This window comes from Canis lupus, chromosome 4 (genome assembly GCF_003254725.2).
Source record: "Canis lupus dingo isolate Sandy chromosome 4, ASM325472v2, whole genome shotgun sequence".
Lineage (NCBI taxonomy): Eukaryota > Metazoa > Chordata > Mammalia > Carnivora > Canidae > Canis > Canis lupus.
This window is the reverse complement of record NC_064246.1, coordinates 40,525,495-40,547,906: the sequence shown is the minus strand read 5'-3', so window position 1 is coordinate 40,547,906 and position 22,412 is coordinate 40,525,495. Positions and strand designations below refer to the sequence as shown.

Below are 22,412 nucleotides of genomic sequence, written 5' to 3'. Positions count from 1 at the left end.
GCCCCCAAGTGGCTTCTCTCAATTACCAGGGCGATCTGCCTTCCCAGGAGTGTCATGGAAACGGTACCTGGCAGGCAAAGTAGAAGATTCTGTGATCTGAGACCAACTGCTTCATGTTTCTGAGCCTCAGTCTCACCTGTTGAACAAGCATCATATCATCTAGCCAACTGTGAGGCAGAGCCAACTGCTCTACTTCTCTGTTTCTAGGTTCATTTTCTTTTGTTCAGAGAACCTGGTTTTCCCGCTCATCCTCATCCACCTGCAGCCTCCTGGCCCCACTGCCTTCACTGACTCTCTCCCCTCTCCTACGCCACTCTGTCTCTTTCTGTTTTTTCTCCCTTAACCTCTATCACATATTCAGAACTTTTTTCTTGCCTCCGACAGGCTGTAGAAAACAACATGTTTTTCAGGACAGTGCAAATCTTCTCACTTTCTGACCTGTCCCAGCACACTGCTCCTTGGAAAGAAGGAGGGGGACAAGGTAGGCAATACGTCCATCTGGCTACCTGACCCCACCTTCCTCCTCAGAGACTGCCACAGCAGGGCCAATCAGAGAAGCAGGTCCTTACCAGATCTCGCTGATTGGTCCAGGGGTCTGCACCACCTGCCAAGCTAGGCCAATCAGAGCCCTTCCCTGGGATTACAGACTCCAAGATCTGAATGGGGAGGTTCCAATCTTCCTGAGATAGGTGATGCTGGGGAAATTAATGCAGGAGGGGGCTGGTCTGAGAGCCTGGCCAACACGCACAGAAAGGCAGACCAGAGAGTCTCGGCAGCATTTGTGTTCCTGGGTCCCATTGCCGTGGACGCCCAGCTGTCTCTCTTCTCTATTGCAGTTCCATATGCCGTATACACACATTTTCCTATCTGCCTTAAATCACAGGAGACTGGTTCTTATCAATGGTCACCAAGAGTAAAATAGGGTAGTGGTTAAGCATGTGGGCTCTGAAGCCAGAGGCACTGGTTTGAACCCCAGATGTGCCTCTTACTGGCTGGATGATTTGGGGTTAAGTCTTTTATTAAAAAAAAAAAAAAAAGACAGATACCTCCTCTATAAAATGGTATCAGTGGCCTTCAAGGACTAAATGAATTTCTACATATCAAACCCTGGCTCAGTACATGGTAGCCATAGTGAAAGAGCCAGGACACCAACCTGCTGGCAGCAGCACACAGGAATTCTGGGTTGGGAGTCAAACAACATGGTCTGGTTCCTGCCAAGCCCACTTGCAAGGCTTCCTGTGCATCAAGTGGACTTTGAGAATTGGGAATACCATAGTAATCATAAAATGATAAAGTAATGGCAATGCTGGAAGGTACTAGTGATTTGAGCACCAGCTGTACACCAAGCTCTGTGCTGGGCATTTTTTATTTTTAGGCCAATTCAGACTTCTTCTTAGAACTTGAAAAACCCCCATGGGACGCCTCAGTGGCTCAATGGGTTAAGCATCTGCCTTCAGCTCAGGTCATGATCCCAGGGTCCTGGGATTGAGCCCAGTGTCTGTGCAGGGAGCTTTCTTCTCTCTTTCCTCTCCATTCTTGCTCTCTATCACTATGCTACCCCTGTCACTATCTCTGTCTCTCCCTCAAATTAATAAGTAAAATCTTCCAAAAAAAAAAAAAAAAAGAACTTGAAAGACCCCTAAAGTAAAATTACCCCTCATCTTCAGAGAAGCACTGCTGCGGAAAGAACACAGATTCTTCAGAGAACAGAGAACATTGTCTCATAGCAGCTTTTCCGAGACATTCCTAGACCCAAGAAAGAAACCTAACATTCACTGGCCTCTCTGATGTGCTAGGCACCTACAGATGCTTTGCATGCACTGTCTCACTTGTCACACGAATTCTGTGAGATAGAAACTATTGCCACACCCGAGTTGAAAAGCTAAAGCTCCAAAGGGTTAGGTGACTTGTCCAAGGTCTTCCAATGTGAAGCGGCAGATCCAGGCCAAGAATGCAGTTCTTCGGACTCCAAGTCCACACCCCACTTCCTTTCTCTCTCTGCACCAATGGATTCTCACCAGGCACCAAGAATTGCTTCACATCCACTCAGAGCTAGAACTTCTGCTTTACTGGGCCACTATCAAATGAATTTCAGGGAAGTCTGATATCCTTGACAGAAGTAAATATTTAACACAAGGAAGAAGCAAAGTGTCTCATAGCAATGAGGGATGTAATGCTGAGTCTCCCTGTGACAGTATTTTGTACACTTCACCCTACTGGTCACAATAGCCCTGTGAGGTCGGGTCTATGGTTATACCCATTGCCATTGATAAAGGAACCGAGGTTTGGATAGTTACGCTTCTCCAGCTCAAAGTGGCAGAGCCTGGATTTGAACCAGGCATGTCTGTGTCTAGAGCCCACGCTTTGTTCAGCTCATCCTGCTGCTTCTCATTCTATTTCCACTCCGGTGAGAGCACAGACATGGTCTCCAATAAGGTGATGCCCTTGCTTGGGAGAAAGATCTGCTACACAATTCTCTTTTGCATCCTTGAGTTATATAAGGATATGGTGGGGGGCAGGGGCCTCAGGGGCCCAAGACAGTCCCAAGAAACTAGGAAGAGACAAGCTGCCACCCTTTCTCCCAAGCCTCCTGCACTATTCCTCCAGGCTGCAGATTCCAGCCCCAAGGGGGAAGGAGGATTTTACAAAACAACAACAAGCCTCAGCAGGCATGCACACCACAGCTCCCAGGGCTCAGTGAAATTGTGTAAATATTCACACTCAACTCTCTTTGAACTTTTTTCCTTTTTAATTGGCTTCCTGGTTTTCTCAACTGCATATGCCAAGTCATTTGGAAATCTGATGCACCCATCTGCTTGCATCCCACCCTCTGCTAGGCTCTGAGTGAGATTCTGGAGTCAGCTCAGCATGTCAGCGCCCTCCAGACTCAGGGGGGTGGAGGGGGAGATGGCAATGGGAAATGAGAACCTGATGGAGACACCTCAGCCTGAGGCTGCTAGGGCCCTCCCTCCATCCCCACCCCCAGCAGGGCTTCCGGGCTCTAACAGGCTGGTCCTGACCCAGGTTTGCTGGCTTCTGCCTCCCCCAAGTGATATGCTCTTGAAGGCTCAGCTGAAGGTTTCCCTTGAATTCCCCAGAGCACAAGGGATTCTCTTCTGTGCCCCCACACACACATACTCCCTGAGCCTAAAGCCAAAGGCACTCCCCAACCTGGCCCCTCCCTGGCCACCCACACTCTACCCTGAATGAGCCCATCCACTGGCGGCTGTGGAGTCAGGAAGACCCGAGTTGGCATCCAGCTACTTCTCCTCCCTCATGGTCTGAATTCAGTGTCCCCGTCTGTGTTCATATAGTCCCTCCCCTCCCCACATCCCCACCCAATACCCCAGGGAGAGCCGATTAAATGAGATATCCAGAAAATGCCTCCTTCTAATGTCTGCCATCTAGTGGGTGCTTCATAAACCCAGTAAATGTACGTTATTTTTTATTATCCGTCCCCCCAAAATACCCCACTGTTCCTCACCTCCATGCTCCTGCCCACTAGGCTCCCTCTGCCTGCATTGCCCTGCCCAGTCTGGCTTACCTGGCAAATATTTATCTACCTTTCACAACGCAGCTCAGACTACCCTCCCACCAAAGCCTCTTCTCAACCCAAACCTCCACCACACCCAGGTGGGGGAACAGATCACCCCTCTCTGTACACTGCCTACCCCAGCACTGGCTCCCTCCCCAGCCCTGATGGCTCCCCTCTGCCGGAACTCTGCAGGAGCAGGAGAAGGACGAGGCTCTCTCATTCTCTTCCCTGCTCAGCACAGACAGGGCCTGGCACACAGAAACAACAGTAATTACAGCTGGCCTTTACAGAGAGCTTACTACACATACACCTCCTTGTAACTGGTCTTACAACCCTCTGACAGATGTTTTATTATCATTCTCATTTTACAGGTGAGGGAATGGAAAAGCAGCATAGTTAACTGACTTTTCCAAGGTCACAGGACTAGAGGCTGACTTGGGATTTGAACTCAAGACTCTCTGACTACATGCTCTTAACCATCGCAGGTAAAAGAAGGAACAAGGAGGAGGAACAGTCACAGGGATGTGAGCTGAACCCCAGAAGGCACAGACCCGCAAGAATCAGGGATTCTGGTCTTTGGGACGTAGAACAGAAAGTGACCCCGCTGGTACCTAATATGAGAAACTTGGTCATACTGCTGTTTTCAAGATAGAACGAATCCTACCTTCTGGACAACACAGCATTTCTAACAAGCTCCCAGGTAATGCTGATGCTGCCACCAACCACACTTTGGATAGTGAGGGTTAAAAGTAGTGGTTATCAAAGTGTGGTCCCCCATCTGCAGTTACAAGTGGGAGCTTACTAGAAATGCAAGTTCTGGGACACCTGGGTGGCTCAGTCAGTTGAGCGTCCAACTTCTGGTTTCAGCTCAGGTCATAATCTCATGGGTTGTGGGAAGGAGCCCTCCATCTGGCTCCACCCTCAGCAGGGAGTCTGCTTGAAGATTCTCTCCCTTAGCCCCTTCCCCGGCATGTTCTTTCTTTCTCTTAAAAAAAAAAAAAAAGAAAGAAAAGAAATGCAAGTTCTTGGGCCCCATCCCAGACAGAAACCCTGGGGTTGTATCCAGCAATCTGAGTATTAGGAGTCCTCCAGAGGATTAAAAGGCACTAAATCTGAGAACCTACCAGTCTTGTATACATTTTGTAAGGCCCAGCCCCACTCTCATCAGTTCATAGCACACATGGAAGTGAGTGCAGTGATATGGATGAGGCCCTGAGAAGTGAGCCAGTGGCCCTGGGGTCAGCTCTGGCTCTATCCTTGCTCAGCTGTGACCCAGGGCAGGTCTCCATCCTGTCTGAGCCTCATAGCCCTCAAAGCAAGGATGCTGGGAGCTGCCCTCCTGCAGTAGAAGATGTCCTTGATTGCACTGTACCATTCTGTCCCAACCCTCATGCCTATCCCTGCAGTTCTCCATCACATGGACTGAACGCTGGTGCAGTTTCTTGTGGACATAATTCAAATGTTCCTTAAAGTTACGAAGGTTCTGTGAGAGGAACTACAATAGTGACACTCCTATCTTCAAAGGACAGGGTTGAGGGAGGTAGAGGGGTACAGATGAATGAATGATTTTGCTACCAGGAAGAAGTTACTAGAAAACAATGGAATGCAGTCAAAGTGGTAAACAAGAGAGTACAATCTCTCTGTCATCAGTACCACTCCCCAACACCTGTCCGTATGTCCTTCTTTTGGCAGAGACGCATGCAGACCTTATCTGGGATCACAACCAGTGTCAACATCCAGATAATGAGATTGAAGGTACCTCTTGGCTTTCCTGTCCAAGCCCTCCTGTACTATGTAAATTATGTATAATAAGCATGTATTATTTTTTCATCCAAGAATAAAAATCGTTACTTAAGAAATAGCGTTATAAGCATATTATTTATCAACGTAGGAGCAAATGTGACAAGACCTGAAAGTGTCATCACTGGAAATGGATGGGGAAACAAGGTGGCTGGAGCAGAGGAAGTGTGTATGTGTTACTTTGGTTAAAAAAAATATACATATATTAAAAACATAAGGAAATTCTGACACCTGTTACAACATGGATGAACCTTAAGGACACTAGGCTGAGTGAAATATGCCAGACACAAAGGTTACCAGGGGCTGGGGCTCGGGTGAGGGTTAGTGTTTAATGGAGATGGTGTTTCAGTTTGGGATAACAGAATAGTTTCTGGAGATGGATGGTGGTGATGGTTGCCCGACAACACGAATGTATTTAATGCCACTGAACTGTGTACTTCAAAACAGTATACTTCAAAGTTAGGATGATAAATTTTATGTTACATATATTTTACCACAATTTTTTAAAAAGTACAAAGAGAGAAGAGACATGAAAACTAAAAAGGTTTGTTCAGTGATGCCTGGGTGGCTCAGTGGTTAACATCTGCCTTCTGCTCAGTGGTTAACATCTGCCTTCTGCCTTCTGCTTCTGTGATCCCGGGGTCCTGGAATCGAGTCCTGCATCAGGGTCCCCGCAGGGAGCCTGCCTCTCCCTCTGCCTACATCTCTGCCTCTCTCTGTGTCTCTTGTGAATAAATAAATGCAATTTTTTTTAAAAAGGTTTAAAAAAAAAAGATTTGTTTAAATACATATATGTCTGATGTATTCTATCTGCGAACAGAGGCGGCCTTGTCCTTCTGTCCCTCTCACTCAAATCTTCTCTATTAGAAGCAACAGCAAAAGGGTCAGAGCAGCACCTCCCACAGCACACCAGCAGCCCCAGAGGCACAGGATCACGTCATCCCAAGTGGCTGTCCTGTGTGCTGCAGGATGCTGAGCATTCCTCGCCTCCACACACCAGATGCCAGGAGTCTCCCCTGCCCCCATGTTGTGATAACCAAAGATGGCTCTAGACATTGCCAAATGTCCCTGGGGGGACAAAGTCCTCCTCAGTTGAGAACCAGTAGGTTAGACTGAGCCACTAGGAACTGTCTGAGTTCTGTGGCCCAGAGCAGGTAAGTGAAGACCACGGACACCCTGGGCCACATGGGAGTCAGGACTCTACACACGTGCCCCACACCCCGCCGCTGAGACCAGGCTGATATCCCCAGGTAGGCACCACAGGGTAGGCATTGCCAGGCTCTGCCCACCCATCCTCACCCACAGACGGCTCTTACCCAGCCTGATGTCTCCCTCCAGGGTCATCAGCACGTTGCCAGCTTTCAGATCTCGGTGGATTATCTTCTTGCCATGCAGAAAGTGGAGGGCTTCCAGCATCTGGCGGCAAACCACCTGAATCTGGGGCTCAGTGAGGCCTCTGTCTAGCTCTGGAAACAGAGGGGAAGTGAACCGTCAGTTCAGCACAAGGTCTCTGCAGGCAGGCTGAATGCCGGGCTCAGCCAGCTGCCAGAGATACAAGAGCCCCCGATGTCAGTGACCACTCACCACGTACAAGTTCACTTCTAAGCCCTTCGTGTTACCTATTTTGTCCTCGTAGTAACACTACAGAGTAGGCACAATTATCTTAGTTGACAGATGAAGCAGCCAGGGCTCCGAGAGAGGTCAATACACTTGCTCAAGGTCACACAGGTAGCAATTCACAGATCTGAGATTCAAGCCAGCCAGCCCGCTTCAGAGAGCAAGTTCATAAAGAAAACCCTTCTAAGAGGCAAAGATCCACCCTGCAAGCAGGCAATGAGTGACACTTACTCCATGTCAAACTCCACGCTTGGTGCAGGGACACAGAGAGGGGCATGGAAACGATGAGCCATGCCTGGACAGAGGGGGACTGGGATGGGGGCTGGGGCCGGGCAGGATGGGCAGTAATCCCTTCTGTCTGGGAATTAGAAGCCTGTCCAGAAGCGAGCACATTCAAGCTGTGTCTTGTAGGAAGAACAGGTGTTTGAGAGGCGAAAAGGTGGGGCCAGGGCATTCCAGGTCAAGGAAGCAGCAGAAGCAGAGGTCTGGAGGCTGACTTGGGCTGGTGTTGAAGAAATGTGTACTGGCCGGTGGTGGTGCTGGAGATGTGAAGGTGCCGGAAGGTGAAGGGCTCGTGGGAAGGCTGACACCTGGGGCCTCTCGTGTGCTGGCTGGGAGACACACACGCACTGCTACCACCAGTGTTTGCTTAGAGATGGCGGGGCCCTTCTCTGAGCAGGTGTAGAATACAAAGAGGAGTATCCCACACAGGGAGGGCACAGCATGTGCAAAGGACCCTTTTTGATGGAAGGGGAAGGATGAGGGGAAAATGAATCAAGGCCAGAGGTTGGAAGAGCCTGATTGTGCAGGACCCTACAGGCTAGCTGTGAAGGTTACACTTTATCTGAAAGGCAATGGGCAGTCCAGGACAGGCTCTCAGCAGGCAGAGACAATCTGATTTTTGCATTTAGGGGCACCTGGGTGGCTCAGTGGTTGAGCATGTCTACCTTCGGCTCAGGCCATGATCCTGGGATCCTGGGATCGAGTCCCACATCAGGCTCCCCACGGGGAGCCAGCTTCTCCCTCTGCCTATGTCTTTGCCTCTCTCTGTGTGTCTCTCATGAGTAACTATATAAATTTTTTAAAATAATAATAATAAAATAAAATAAATAAAAAGTTCTCCCCAGTGGGATAAGTGAAGAGCTTGCAGGGAGCAAGAGCAGGCAGGGATCTCAGTGAGGGGCCGTTGTGGTGGTCTAGCCAAGGCTTCCAAGAGGAAGCATCTCCGACTCAGCGGCTTAGGGAGGTGGGAACGACAATGTGGGGCTGAGTGGGTGCAGAGGGAGGGAGGGCATGAGAAGATTCAAGGCCAACATCATATGCTCACTGACCCACCGGCCATCGTATTATTTAGTTCTTGGTGCCACCAAGCCACCTACGCTGAAGTGAGCCCCCCACTGCCCTGCCTGCTGGGTCCTCATGCCGCAGGCTCTGGGGCTGGCCAGCCAGGGCACTGCTGCCAGGCCTCCCTCAGACCAGGGCAGCACTCTCCCATCTGTCTCCCTTCGCCATGCCTGGCCAGAAACCCTCAAAGGGTTTCTGTGACCTCCTGTGACCTGAGGCTCCCTGAGACCTCATCCCTAACCCCCAAGTCCCCCCCAGACCACAGACAGGCTCAGAGCTGGGGGAGGGGGACATAGGACCACCCAGACTGGGCCCGAACTGAGGCACTGCCCCTCATTAGCTATGAGGTTTCTCAAAGGTGCTCCTTCGGTCTATGCCTTCATCTCCTAATCCATAAAATGGGATGATGAGAAGTGACGTAGGCAGGACTCCAGCCATAAAGTATGCTGACTCCTCAGCACGAAGGAGAGCCAATGAAAGGTCATTATTGTTATGCTGGCCCTGAAATTACGCTGGATTATCTGCAGTAATTTTTTTGAATGGCCAACTGGGCCTTGCTCGTGTCTGATTTCTCTACATAAATGAAACCAAAATAAGCCAAGCTGTGATGATGACGACAACGAAGGTCTCACGGTCACCATTTTCTGAGCCTTTACCAATGTACCGGGCATGGAGTTAGGGACTTGGATACATTCTTTCATTTAATCTTCACAATAACCCAATAAGGCAAACAGACCTTTTTAAGTCCTAGAATTTGTCAACAGTAAGATTCATTTTTGTTTAGATTACAATTCTATGAATTTAGACAAACGTATATAGTCACATAACTGCCACCGTGATTCAGATAGAGAATGTTTCCTTCACTGCCCCAAATCTGTGTGTGATCAACATTTCACCCCCATCACCAGCCCCTAAGCTGTCATTCCTTTGATTTCTGGCCCCATCATCTAGCCTTTTCTAGAATGTCATATAATTGGAATCGTACAGTATGATAAATTCTTAAGATTAATTTTTGATTACACAGCAATACATGAATATTTTCCTCATATTAAAAAAATCTGCAACATCGCAGATGACTCCTTCGCCTGTTTGAAACTGCAGCCAGCTCCACCCCACCCCTTCTCCTCCGCAGGAGGGCTGAGAGCCAACCAGCAAGGCAAGGCCAACCCGGATCAGAGCAAACACCGGGTGTTAGTTAACTAACTAGAGGGGCCATACAGTGAAGTGCCCTGCATATTCCCCTCATCTCGCAAAGGGGCCAGCCCAGCGCCCCACCACACAGAGGAACCTAGGGCAGCCCTCAGAGGTCTCTTGGACCCCAAGCCCAGCCTCGTCACTCTACATGACTCCATAGGGCGATGGGGAGACACTAAGGGCAGAAAGTCCCTCTATGCAGGGCAGGCATCTATGGGAAAGTGCACCCCTCAGCACACAGCTGCACCCACGGCCGGGTCTCACCTTGTCAGGTCTCCACATCCCACCTTCTCTTCTCCCACCTGGATTTCCAGAATGCTGACGGCAATTTTCCTTTAACTGCTGTCACCAACAGGGAGAAAACCAGGTGGGGTTGGAGCAGTGAGACAAGGAGCCAGAAAGTGAGTCTGCCTGCAGGCTGAGCCACAGCCCAGGCTCCTGCCCCAGGTATGAATGAGGTCAAGGACCTGGTATGTGTAAATGCCTCTTCCATCTCTGACATTCTACCCCAGACCTCATTGATCCAAGCTGCACACCTGGAGAGGCAGACGCTGGTAGGTGGCTCCCATTCTCCCCTTCTTTTTTAGTATCTAAACATACAGCCACCCAGGTAGAAGACCACATTTCCCAGTCTCTCTTCCAGCTCTGTGGTATTACAATCACGCCAATGAGGTGTAAATGAAAGTGTCACGTGGGGATTTTCTAACAGCTCCTTTAAAAAATGGAATTGGGGGCACCTGACTGGTTCAGCAGTTGAGCACCTGCCTTCAGCTTACAGTGTGATCCAGGGGCCCTGGGATCGAGTCCTGCATCGGGTTCCCCGCAGGGAGCCTGCTTCTCCCTGTCTATGTCTCGGTCTCTCTCTGTCTCTCATGAATAAAAATATAAAACCTTTTAAAAATAATAATAAAATAATAAAAATAAAAAGTGGAAATGGGGTGTGGATTTTTGGAGTGATCCTACCCTCTCTTCTTCTATCCTGCTGTTTGGAATACAAATATTGCTGGAGCTCCTATAGCCACCTTGTCACCATGAACAGAAATCCAGCATGAGAATGAGACCAACACAGAGGAAAGTGGGGCCAAGAGCTGAAAGAAGGAAACCAAGTTCTTATGAAAACTTAAAACAAAACAAAACAAAATTCCTAGACCAAGCTGTGCCTGAAGCCGGTCACCCTTGAACTTTTTAGTTATTTGTGCAAAAAATTCCCCCTCCTACATCTCCCACCTTTTTCTCCTCTAAACCAATTTAAACAGTCTTTGCCTTAAAAGCTAGAGAGTCTCAACTCATACAAGACCACCATTATTATCTTGTTAAATTCTGCACAGAATAATGAAACTCTTCAAAGGCAGTCTCAGCTAAGAGGAAGAACACCCAAGGGCCATGTCATAAGTACTCATGTCTAGCTACTTACTGCCATTTCCCCATCTGAGAACTCTGGGAGTGGGAAGGGTCTCTGCAAGGAAGGCCAGCATTTCTATAGCTCTGGAAAGGGCTGCCATAAATTCAGGACATTCCTGAGTTAAACTCAGGGGGAAAATACCTTCCTCACAATAAAAGAGTGGCTGAGTGGTTCTACATTACCCCAAAAACCTCCCCTCTGCTGAGCCACCCCACAATCGTGGGCCTGCCTCTCCATGTTCTGGGGCCCTGGCCCCTCGGCCTCCCCTCAGTGCGTATCATGCCCACAAGACCCAGGCTCCCATCTCAGTCCTGCTGGGGACTCTGGGCCACCTCCTTAACCCTTCTAAGTGTCAATCTGGCCAAAAATAAAACAGAAACACTCAGGTAAAATATGTGAAAGCACCCACCACCATCTCTGGCATACAGGGACTATTGACAAAATATTCACAGAAATGAATTTTTTTTACTGTTCAAGCTTGTCTGGGGTATGAAAATCTGACAACACCCCCATTAAGCTCTTACAAAATGGGTGGGGATCCCCGCTTTTCAAAGAACTTCCCTCAGGGGAAGTCTTTCACCTCCTAAGGGTGCTGTCGGGTGGGGCAAAGGAAGCATCACCCTTCTCATGGCCAACAAAGCTTGAGGGGGCGAGTGACCAGCTCAAGGACACATGGCTTTTAGAACAGGAAGCGCTGGTTTTGCAATGAGAGCCCTACATTCTCTCCAAGAAACCAACCCCTGCTCCTGAAAGGGGACAGAATGAAGATACTCCAAGAGGCCATGTGAGTTGCTGGGGCAGGGGAGTGACCCAGTCCTAGACCAGGGTTCTAGAGCCCACCCGAGCACCACCACACTGGATCTAGGAAGACTCACCCAGCATGATGGCGTCCACAGCTCCTCCAGGACAGAACTCGATCATGATCTACAGAAAACAAAAGGCAAAGTAATAATGAGCAGGGAGGGGTGCACAGCCGGGACCTGGCCCTGGTCCAGCAGGATCTGCCAGCACCCAATGCCCTTGCTCCCAGGCCTCTCCTCCTCCCGTCCCAGGGCCTGTCCAGTCTGCATGACCCCAATCTGACCCCAAACCTCATAGGGTGCCCTAAAATCTAGAGGGTTTACCGGGTATTTTTCAGGGGGAAAAAAAGTTGCCATGGAAACCCACAGCTGCCACAAATCGCCTTTTCCACCAGGCCCTGCACCCTCCTCCTGCGCCCCAGCTGCCAGCTGCCCCACGTCCTAGGCTCCACAGCCAGGAGTCCCAGAGGACACCTCTGCCCACATACATGCCGGCCAAGCCCTCACAGAATCCCAGCACCCATCCCTTGCCTCTCTCCACCTTCTAGAGGCCAGTGCCCTTGCTGGCTTGGAACACCAGAACATCGGGGCTCGAAGACCAGCTCAGGTGTAGAAACCCATGCCCAGTGGGGTACCTGGGTGGCTCAGTGGTTGAGCATCTGCCTTCAGCTCAGGTGGTGATCCCAGGGTCCTGGGATCGAGTCCCGCATTGAGCTCCCCACAGGGAGCCTGCTTCTCCCTCTGCCTGTGTCTCTGCCTCTCTGTGTGTGTCTCTCATGAATAAATAAAGAAAATATTAAAAAAAAAAAAAAAAAAACAGGCCCAGAAAGGGGATGGGGCTGACCAAGGTCGCAGATTATTTGGTAACAGGTCATGTACTAGAAAGGTTTTCAACCTCCCCAGGTCATTCATTCACACATGCATTCATTCATTCATTCACCACACACCCACTAGGCAGTGGGCCCAGGATCACAATCAGACCCATACCCCCAGGGGGCTCCCAGCAGCGTGGGGGCCAGAGAAGGATGCAAAGAATGCAGAGCGCCCTTGGTGCCAACCAGAAATCCCTGGGCCAGAGCTGCTCTCCAGCCAGAGGAAGGAGGAGGGGCCTCCGTATTTCCATGGAGTCTCCAGCTTGTGGTGAACTTCCAGAGGCTTCCCGGCAATGTAAATATAAGGCAATGTAGCAATGGATGGCTGGACCCAGGTCCCAGACCCACCGTTCACTTGCTATGGCCTTGGGCAAGGCACTCCAATTGAGTGCATTTTCTCAGCTGGAAGATGGGGCTGCTGATGCCACTGCTCTAACATGGGCCACACCACTGGGCTATATTTAGGGGGACAGGCCACAGTGGGTCAAGCAGGGGTCCAGAGTACTAGCTAGCTACTGGGGATAGCAAGACAGTGCTGGCCCTCCTAACCTCCTAGGGCAGGAGACAGGCCTGTTCCATGTTGTAGAAGGCTCCATGCCAGCCAGGAGAGAGAACCACATAAGGAGATACCGCAGCTTGCACACCACCTCCTGCCAGGAAGGAAGGACATGGCCTCTGAGGCTCCTGGGGTCACTCCAGCCGTGCCTGGCTAGTACTCCTTCTCTAGGACTTCTAAAACTACAGTGACCCTGAATAAAAGCCATCACAGATGAATTAATGTCTGACAACCCATGACAGTGGGAAGAGGAACTTCTTTCTGCCAGTCATCCATCCAATCACCAGACTGTTCCCAGGGATCAGGGACCGGAGGGGACCTGGACACAGCCATTGACCTCTTGCAGTACAGCATCTCATTCTGCCTTTTAACAATTCTCAGCTCCACAGAAGGACAGAAAAATCCTACTAATTGCCCAGAAACGCCAGAAAAGCCCAGACATGAGAGGCAATGTATGAAGCAAAATGTGTCATTATGGAAAACCACTTGCTACCTGAGCAGCCTGTAAGGTGGGGGGGGAATACACACCCAAACCCCAAGGGAATGACCTTGGCAAGGTCATCCAAGCCTTGCTGAGCAACAGGCACCCAGTTTGGGCTCAGTCAGTAAGAGCTGTAGCTAGGACTCCTTCCTTGAGCTCACAGATCTGGGATTCTTCTGTACTTGTGTTGTTTTTTGAGACTCTATGAAAGGTAACCTCTCTCCTCTCACCCAGAAAAATGCAAATAGGAACAAATGTTTACATGCAGTTCTACTGAAATCCTGTACACTCTGAAGTCCCCTCAGCAAACCCAGGTCAGGAGCCCGTGCTCTGCCTCTCCACCCCTTAATACCTGTGTGGCCTTTCTGTAAAACAGAAGAATACTATGGGCCATCCAGAGTTACTGTAAGGACTACATGAGGTGGTGTTTACAAAACAACTGTCCAAACTCTGCCCACGCAGTGAACGCAGCACAGGCTCAGGCGATTCCCTCTTCTCTCACAGCCTGCAGTCGCAAAGGACAAGATGGACCTGAATTCAAGTCCTGATAGTGCCACTTAAATTGGCTGTGTGACCTTGAGTAAGTCACTTAATCTCCCCAAGCCTCAATTTCATCTGTAAAATGGCACTAATTGCTGTACCTCCAACATCAAGGCACTTCCATGAGATTCTCAACATGAAAGCACAATAGCAAAGCCACACCAATTAATAGCCCTTGCTGAATCTCTAGCAAACAGAACCACCAAGTATCACACTTAGACCATGTTATTCAGGCTTCCTACAAATCCATGCCTTCTAGAACCACACCCACTGTTATTACCACAGTGCAAGAAGTGACCAAATTCTGGCAGTTCCTGTGTCTGTCAGGGAACTGTCCCTTACACAATACCATGACACAAGGTCCCTATGACCATCCTCTCCAGAGTTCAGCACTAGGAAAGCTTGAACATTCTGCCAATCTAGTTCACTTCCTCTTCTGCAATTCTAGATCCCCATGACCCCATGCACTTTCCTTTTGCAATTTGTTAAAATTTACTGATTGACTGATTGATTGACTGATTGCTTTGGCTGCTGAGAAGCTCTGGGCTTAGCTTTGGTCTTATTCCCGGGAATAAACATACCAACTTTTGACTCTATGCCAAGATTAAACCCACACTATTTCACAACTTATATATGGACCCCAATAAAATGTTTTTAAAAGAGGACCATCTGGGATGCCTGGGTGGCTCAGCAGTTGAGCATCTACCTTTGGCTCAGGGTGTGATCCTGGGGTCCCAGGATTAAGTCCCATATCGGGCTCCCTGCATGGAGCCTACTTCTCCCTCTGCCTGTGTCTCTGCCTCTCTCTCTCTCTCTGTCTCCTGTGAATAAATAAAATCTTTTAAAAAAGAAAAATAAATAAAAGATAACCATCCTGCAGAAGTCTGAAGAAACACCACTCATTGGTATTCATCACAAATGTGTTAGAGTGATATTCCATTAACCTTTGTGTAAATACTGCCTGACAATACTCTCACATATAACAAAATATGGTTTGAGTTTTCTTCCCCCTTTAAGTGTTTTTTTTTCTCCTTTTGGTTTTAAAATTTTCACATCTTATTGTCTTGATGTGATACCAAAAAGAAAGGTCCCTTTCATGACAGTTATTCCTAGGTTCCTCTACATGGGTCTTAAGGTTCTTTCAGCTTGTCAGTGGCAGGGTTGCAGGAGACTTCCACAGAAATGTGTCGGGTAATTAACAAAATAATCTCAATTAATAAAATAACGATAAATAAAAATAAAATATGCATCCCAATACCTTAGGAAGTCACTAAATATTCATGCTAGGGAAACAGAATGGAAGCACATACATTAATACCCAGGGAAGCATTACAGGTAGTCTGTACTGGTATATATTTTCCACATTTTACTCAACATACAGGCATCATAAAAATATTAGAAATAAACTTTTTTTTTTTTTTAATGGGAAGAACTGTCTTAAAATAATCCCTGGTTATAGATGCATCTATTCAACTGAAGGGAGATGGGATATCTATGCCTGTCTACAATTAGAGCCCCAGCAGGCCTGTGCCCACTGTGTCTAGGAATGAAAAGAGGCTTCTTAGGGTCAAGGATTCCTGGGTGCAGAGCTGAAGGCCCCTAAGCCCTCACCAAGCCCCAAATGCAACAGCTACAAGTACCAAGGACCAACTCCCTGAACCCATCAGAGGTTCATCCTTCACGCTCCCTTGAGAGCAGCAAGCACTGTGGCTCAAGGTTTTCTCAGGACGTGGTGAAGTGCAGTTTGTGATCAGTTTATTGATTCATTGACAAGTACCAACTGACTACTACCAGGGGGCTTCACAGTGCTAGGCACAGCAGGACCATAAAAGTAGTATTCAATCAACAAACACTATCTGAGTTCCTAGTCTCTAACAAGCCTGGGGACTGGGGACCCAGGATGAACCAGACAGGTCCCTGCCCCAAGACCACAGGCAGAGGCCAATATAGGCACATCATGACTAAGTTATCAAAAAAGTTGTGGCCATCCACAGAGAAGGGCCTCCCAGAGAAGAGCTGGTTTTGAAGGGCAAATTTGTCAAATGAAGCAGCACAGCGACAGTGTAAGCAAAACATAGCAAGTGCAGAGGCAAAATAGCCTGGAAGAGAATGAAGGGGGGAATGGTGGAATGTTCCAAGGGGTTCATCAAAGGTTAACTGGAACTAGAACTCGAACATCTCAAAGTATGAACTTGACCCTGAGAGTTCTGTATGTCTGGAGAAAGGCACCAGAGTGTTTCAATAAAGGGTGTTACAGACAGGGTTTCTGCTTTAGAGGAACCCCGCCACCACCAACATCAGATATGGTATCTCTAGAGGGTGGGAAAGCAGAGGAACAGTGGATTTGGCACAAACAGCAAAAGGCCAAGGCATCATGGTTGTCTTCCCCCTGCCAACACAGCATTCTTTCCTTCCCCTTTGTGAAACAGCCATGGTAGCTGAGTGAGACTCAACTCATCCCCAGTGGGGAGAGGAGGCCTAACCCAACCAGGGAAATTCTCTGCCTCTTGCCCTGACGGCTGGCTCAGGGCTGGTCTAAGCACAGCCAAGCTGGTGAGCTCTGCTTGATGGTGTGAGATGCCATGATATCTCCCTCTAGAGACAATTAGGAAGCACGAAGCCCCGATGGTCACAGGCAGCCGTCTTGCAACCATGAGGGAAGCCAGCATGAAGACATAGCTGATACAAAGAGGAGGGCAGAGAGATCACAGTGTAACTGAGCCATGCTCGATATCTGTCTCAAATCTTACCTTCCTCTGGACTTTTCAAATAAAATATGCAAGCCAATTAATTTCTTCCATTGTTTAGGCTAATTTGAGATTTTCTATTTCTTGTTACCGAAAGCATCTGATCTCACATTTGGCAAGAGATGATGAAGATGAATTAGAACAATGAAAGGGGAAGACGAGGATGCCATCTCATTTGGCAAATAAGATTTTCCTAGTCATCTCTAAGTGCTACCAGCTAAAAACACTATGCTAGTGGTCTTCAAACTTTAGCATGCATCAGAATCACCTGGAGAACTTGTTAAAACAAAACCTCACTAAGCAGTGTCAGGTAGGGTCCAAGCATCTGCATTTCCAACAAATGCACCCAGGGGGTGCCGCTGCTGGTTCCCTGACTATACTTTGAGAACCACTGCTCTATAAGAATTTGCAAAAGGGCAAGAAGCTTGGACCTTGGGGCCACATCTCCCCTCCTCCTGGCAAAAACTAATGTAAGATGGTGGTAGAGAAATCTTGGGAGCAAACCGGCAGAATTATCCTTTTTATCCTCATTAACCTGAAGTTCCTCATCAATGTTCCTTATTCTTTGTGCTTCTAACCGAAGAGCTAAGGGCTTGGGTAGGATATAAGGTCATCCTGGTAAGCCTTTACCAAGGGATGGTTTGAGAAGCCCTGGGTATTTTCAGAGGCTTTAGGGATTTGCATAATTAAAGATGGTCAGATAGAAAAAAATGGGAGTTTACCTCAATGAGTATTTTCCCAAAAGATGAGTATATATAAATAGTATGTACATATGTACATATATATAATACATATGTAATTATTTAAATATCCTCTCATCTTTTACAAAAAGGCTTTGTGGATACCTGAGTGCATGTCAAGGAGTATATGACAATTAGTTAAGATCGGGTGGGCAGAAATGACACCAAAATTACAAGCAACAAAAGAAAAAATAGACGCAACGGACTTCATCAACAATAAAAGCTTTTGTACATCAAAGTGCAGGACTGAAAAAGTGAAAAGACAACCCATAGAATGGGAAAAATACCTGAAAATCATATATTTTGATAAAAGACTAGTATCCAGAATATATAAAAAATTCTTACAACTCAACAATAAAAGGACAAATAACCCAACTTAAAAATGGACAAAGGATATGAATAAATGTCTCTCCAAAATAGAAACAAAGGGCCAATAAGGATATAAAAAGATGCTCCCCATCATTGGTCATTAGGGAAATGCTAATCAAAACTATGAGATACTGGGATCCCTGGGTGGCACAGCGGTTTGGCGCCTGCCTTTGGCCCAGGGCGCGATCCTGGAGACCCGGGATCGAATCCCACATCGGGCTCCCGGTGCATGGAGCCTGCTTCTCCCTCTGCCTGTGTCTCTGCCTCTCTCTCTCTCTCTCTGTGTGACTATCATAAATAAATAAAAATTAAAAAAAAAAAAAACTATGAGATACTACTTCACAGCTGCTAGGATGCCTAGAATTAAAAAGAAGGACAACAATAAGTGTTGGCAAGGATATGGACAAATTGGAAACCTTGTACAATGATGGGGGGAATGGTGCAGGTACTTTAGAAAACAGTGTGGCAGTTCCTTAAAATATTAAACACAGCATTATCACCAATCGATCCAGGAATTCCACTCCTAGATATACATCCAAGATAATGAAAAACATATGTTGATTAGGCAGATTGACTAAGAAAAAAAAAGAGAGGACTCAAATCACTAATATCAGAAATGGAGACATTACTACTGATGTTACAGAAATAAAAGATTATAGGAGAGTACTATGAACAACTGTACACTAACAAACTGGATAGCCTAGACAAATTCCTAAAAACTATGCAACCGGGATCCCTGGGTGGCGCAGAGGTTTAGCACCTGCCTTTGGCCCAGGGCGCGATCCTGGAGACCCGGGATCGAGTCCCACGTCGGGCTCCCGGTGCATGGAGCCTGCTTCTCCCTCTGCCTGTGTCTCTGCCTCTCTCTCTCTCTGTGTGACTATCATAAATTAATTAATTAATTAATTTAAAAAAAAACTATGCAACCTATCAAGACTCAATCTTGGGACTGATTGCCTGGGTGGGTCAGCAGTTGAGCATCTGCCTTTGGCTCAGCATGATCCTGGAATCCCGGGATCGAGTCCCACATCGGGCTCCCTGCATGGAGCCTGCTTCTCCCTCTGCCTATGTCTCTGCCTGCCTCTCTCTCCGTGTCTCTCATGAATAAATAAAGCCTTAAAAAAAAAAAAAGGAAACAATTCCATTTACAATAGCATCAAAAAAGAAGAAAATAACTCAGGAATACTTAGGAAGGAAAAAAACTTAATCAAGAAGGCAAAATATTCATACTCCGTAAGCTATAAAACATTGCTGAAGGAAGTTATAGAAAGTGCAAGTAAATGGAAAGACAGTCCATGTTAGTGGACTGGAAGACTCAACATTGTTAAGATGTCAATATTACCCCATCTACAGGTGCAAGTCCTATCAAATCTTAATGGCATCTTTTATAAAAATTTAATAATCTTTCCTAAAATTCATATGGAATATCAAGGGACCCCTAATAGTCAAAACAATCATTCTTGAAAAAGAAGAAAGTTAGAAATCTCACACTTCCTGACTTCAAGATTTACTACAAAGCTACAGTAATCAAAACATCCTGGTACTAAAGGAAGAGTGACATATACATGAATGGAAAGATAGCCCAGAAATAAACCCTTACATATATGGGCAAATGATTTTCAACAAGGATGCCAAGACCATTCAGTGGGGAAAGGACAGTCTTTTCAACAAATGGTGTTGGGAAAACTAAAATAACCATATGCAAAAGAATGAAGATGGTAGACCCTTACACCTTAGATCATATATAAAAATTCACTCAAGATGGATCAAAGACCAGGGCAGCCCTGGTGGCTCAGCAGTTTAGCGCCGCCTGAAGCCTGGGGTGTGATCCTGGAGACCCAGGATCGAGTCCCACGTCGGGCTACCTGCATGGAGCCTGCTTCTCCCTCTGCCTGTGTCTCTGCCTCTCTCTCTGGGTGTGTCTCTCATGAATAAATAAATAAAATTCTTTAAAAAAAAAAAAAAAAGATGGATCAAAGACCAAAACATAAGAGCTGAAACTATGAAACTCTCAGAAGACAACACAGGGGAAAAGCTTCCTGACATTGGATTTGGCAATTTCTTGGATATGATGCTGAAAGCACTGGCAACAAAAGAAAAAATAAGCATATTGGACTTCATCCAAATTTAAGACTTTTGTATATCAAAGGACCCTATCGACAGAGTGAAAGGCAACCCACAGAACAAAATGTGGTGTTATCTACACAACGGAATATGATTCAGTCATAAAAAGAAATGAGGCACTGACACATCCTACAATATGGATGAACCTTGAAAGCATTGTACCAAGTGAAAGAAGTCAGACAGCAAAAGGCCACATATATGATTCCATTTACATGAAATGTCCATAACAGGCAAATCCAGAGACAGACATTAGTGGTTATGAGGGACTGGGGGAAGGAGCCCAAGGAGAGCTACGGCCAGGAAGGAATAAGATCCCAGAGCAAGAGACTGCATGGCTCTTAAAATGGGACCCAAGTTCGGGGCACCTGGGTGGCTCAGTAGGTTAAGAGTCAGACTCTTGGTTTCAGCTCTGGTCATGATGTCAGGGTCATGGGATCCAGCCCCGTGTGGGGCTCTGTGCTGGTTATGGAGTCTGCTTCAGGATTCTCTCTCTCTCTCTCTCTCTCCCTCTGCCCCTCATCCCCGCTTGTGCGTGCTCTCTCTCTCTCAAAAAAATGTTTTAAAAAAATGACCCAAGTGCCCTTCATGACTCTTTATTCACAGTCTCTCGTTTTATCTACACACAATTCTGTAATGTAAATGCTGTTATTATTCCCACTCTATAGATCAAGGGTTACCACACTTTCTCTATAAAGGGCCAGATAGATAGTAAATGTTTCCAGGTTTGCAGCCATATGGTCTCTGTTGCAAGCAGACTGCTTTTGTCGCCAGAAAGCAGCCAGAGGTACCAGAACAGATGGGCACAGCTGTGTGCCACAAGCCTTCATCTACAAACACAAGGGGTGGGCCAGACTGTGCACAGGCTGTCGTTCACCATCCCCTATTCCAGACAAGAAAACTGAGGCACAGAAAGATTCAGTAACTTGTCAAGGCCCCAACTCACAAGGGGTGAGGCCAAGATGTAAACCCGGTGCTCGTACTTAAGAGGCTCCCATTCCCTGGGCCCAACCCCTTCCCCAACCAACTAGGAGGGCCTACAATGTATCAGGCATCTTCCCTGCTGGCCTCTGAATGTCTTCATTATAAGGTTTCAACTCAACATGTAAGATGGGACTTCCTCTCTCGCCCTCCCCTAGAACCCACAGCTGGTGCAGGCAGAGCTGGGATTTGAACCCTGGCCCACGCGGGCCGGGAGGCTCACAACAGCGGCCCTGCATTAAGAAGGCAGGTCAGCCTGAGCTCGGACACAGGCAGCACATTCTGGTAAGAGAGGCGCTTGCTTTCTCCGGGCCTCTCGTCAGAGTACCCTCACCATGGCAGGTCTCCCTCCTCCCACTCCCGAGCTTCGTTTCCCGGAGACGCCAGCCCGTACACACGCTCAGAGGGTGCCTGGCCGGGGACAGCATGCAGTTGCTGGCTGCTTCTCTGGCTGGAGGCCAGACGAAACTGGAAACCTGTGTTTGCCTCCGCATCAGTTTAGATTAAGCAGCTGTCGTGGCACAGCATAAGGTCACGGCCTTGTTATGTGATCTTGGCAGGTCACAGCACCTCTCCCGTCACTCATTTATTGATTCATTCATTCACGGATTCATCAGGCACCTATCCTGCCCCGTGCTCTTTTGGCCACCAGGAAGACAGCAGCGAGAAACAACAGTCCTTGTGCCCCTGAAGCTCTCTTTCAAAAACAAAAAAAAACAAAAAAACAATCTCCGCATCTGGGAAATGAGCCCACCTGGCCGGAGGCCTAGGCAGGTGTGCACACAGCACAGCACCTGCACAGCTCAATTAAAGAAGTATCTTCTCCTTTTTCAGCCTGGGGATGCATACTGTATAAGCTTCTTCAGAGCTGTGCAAATCAGTCAACTCAATGCTCCTTAAGACAGATAGAGCCAGAATTAAAAATCTCTCCTCTCTACCAGACCCACCTTTTGGGGCTAGACATCAACACCAAGGTGATTTCCACTCTTTTAAGTCACACACAAAGAAACCCCCAGGTATGCAGCTGTTTTACCTATATGGTCTCACTCCATGCCCTCAACCTCCCCAAGATGTAAGGGGTTGTCAGGTCAGTTACCTGGGGTCAGCCTCAGTTTCCCCATTCCTGACATTTAATTGGAATCAAGAACTTATTCTGTGCCAAGCCCTATGCCATACACTTTGTGTGGGTTATCTTCCACTCACGATTTAAGGTAGGTATCCTAAAAAATGCCTATACCTCATGGGGCTTATTGTAAGGATTAAACAGGATAATGTATGCCAGGCACTAAAAACATTACCGGGCACAGAGTAAG

General features: G+C 47.6%; 1 protein-coding gene across 2 annotated transcripts in view; it reads right to left on the bottom strand.

Moving 5' to 3' along the window:
- Nucleotides 1-22,412, bottom strand: part of STK10 (serine/threonine kinase 10) — a 112,572-nt gene that overhangs the window by 47,552 nt on the left and 42,608 nt on the right. For both annotated transcript variants that reach the window (XM_035715150.2, XM_025434245.3), the window contains exons 3-4: nt 11,768-11,816; nt 6,652-6,801 (exon numbers count right to left, since the gene is read on the bottom strand). In XM_035715150.2, the coding sequence (XP_035571043.1) occupies nt 6,652-6,801; nt 11,768-11,816 (199 nt within the window). The remainder of the gene's footprint in view (nt 1-6,651; nt 6,802-11,767; nt 11,817-22,412) is intronic.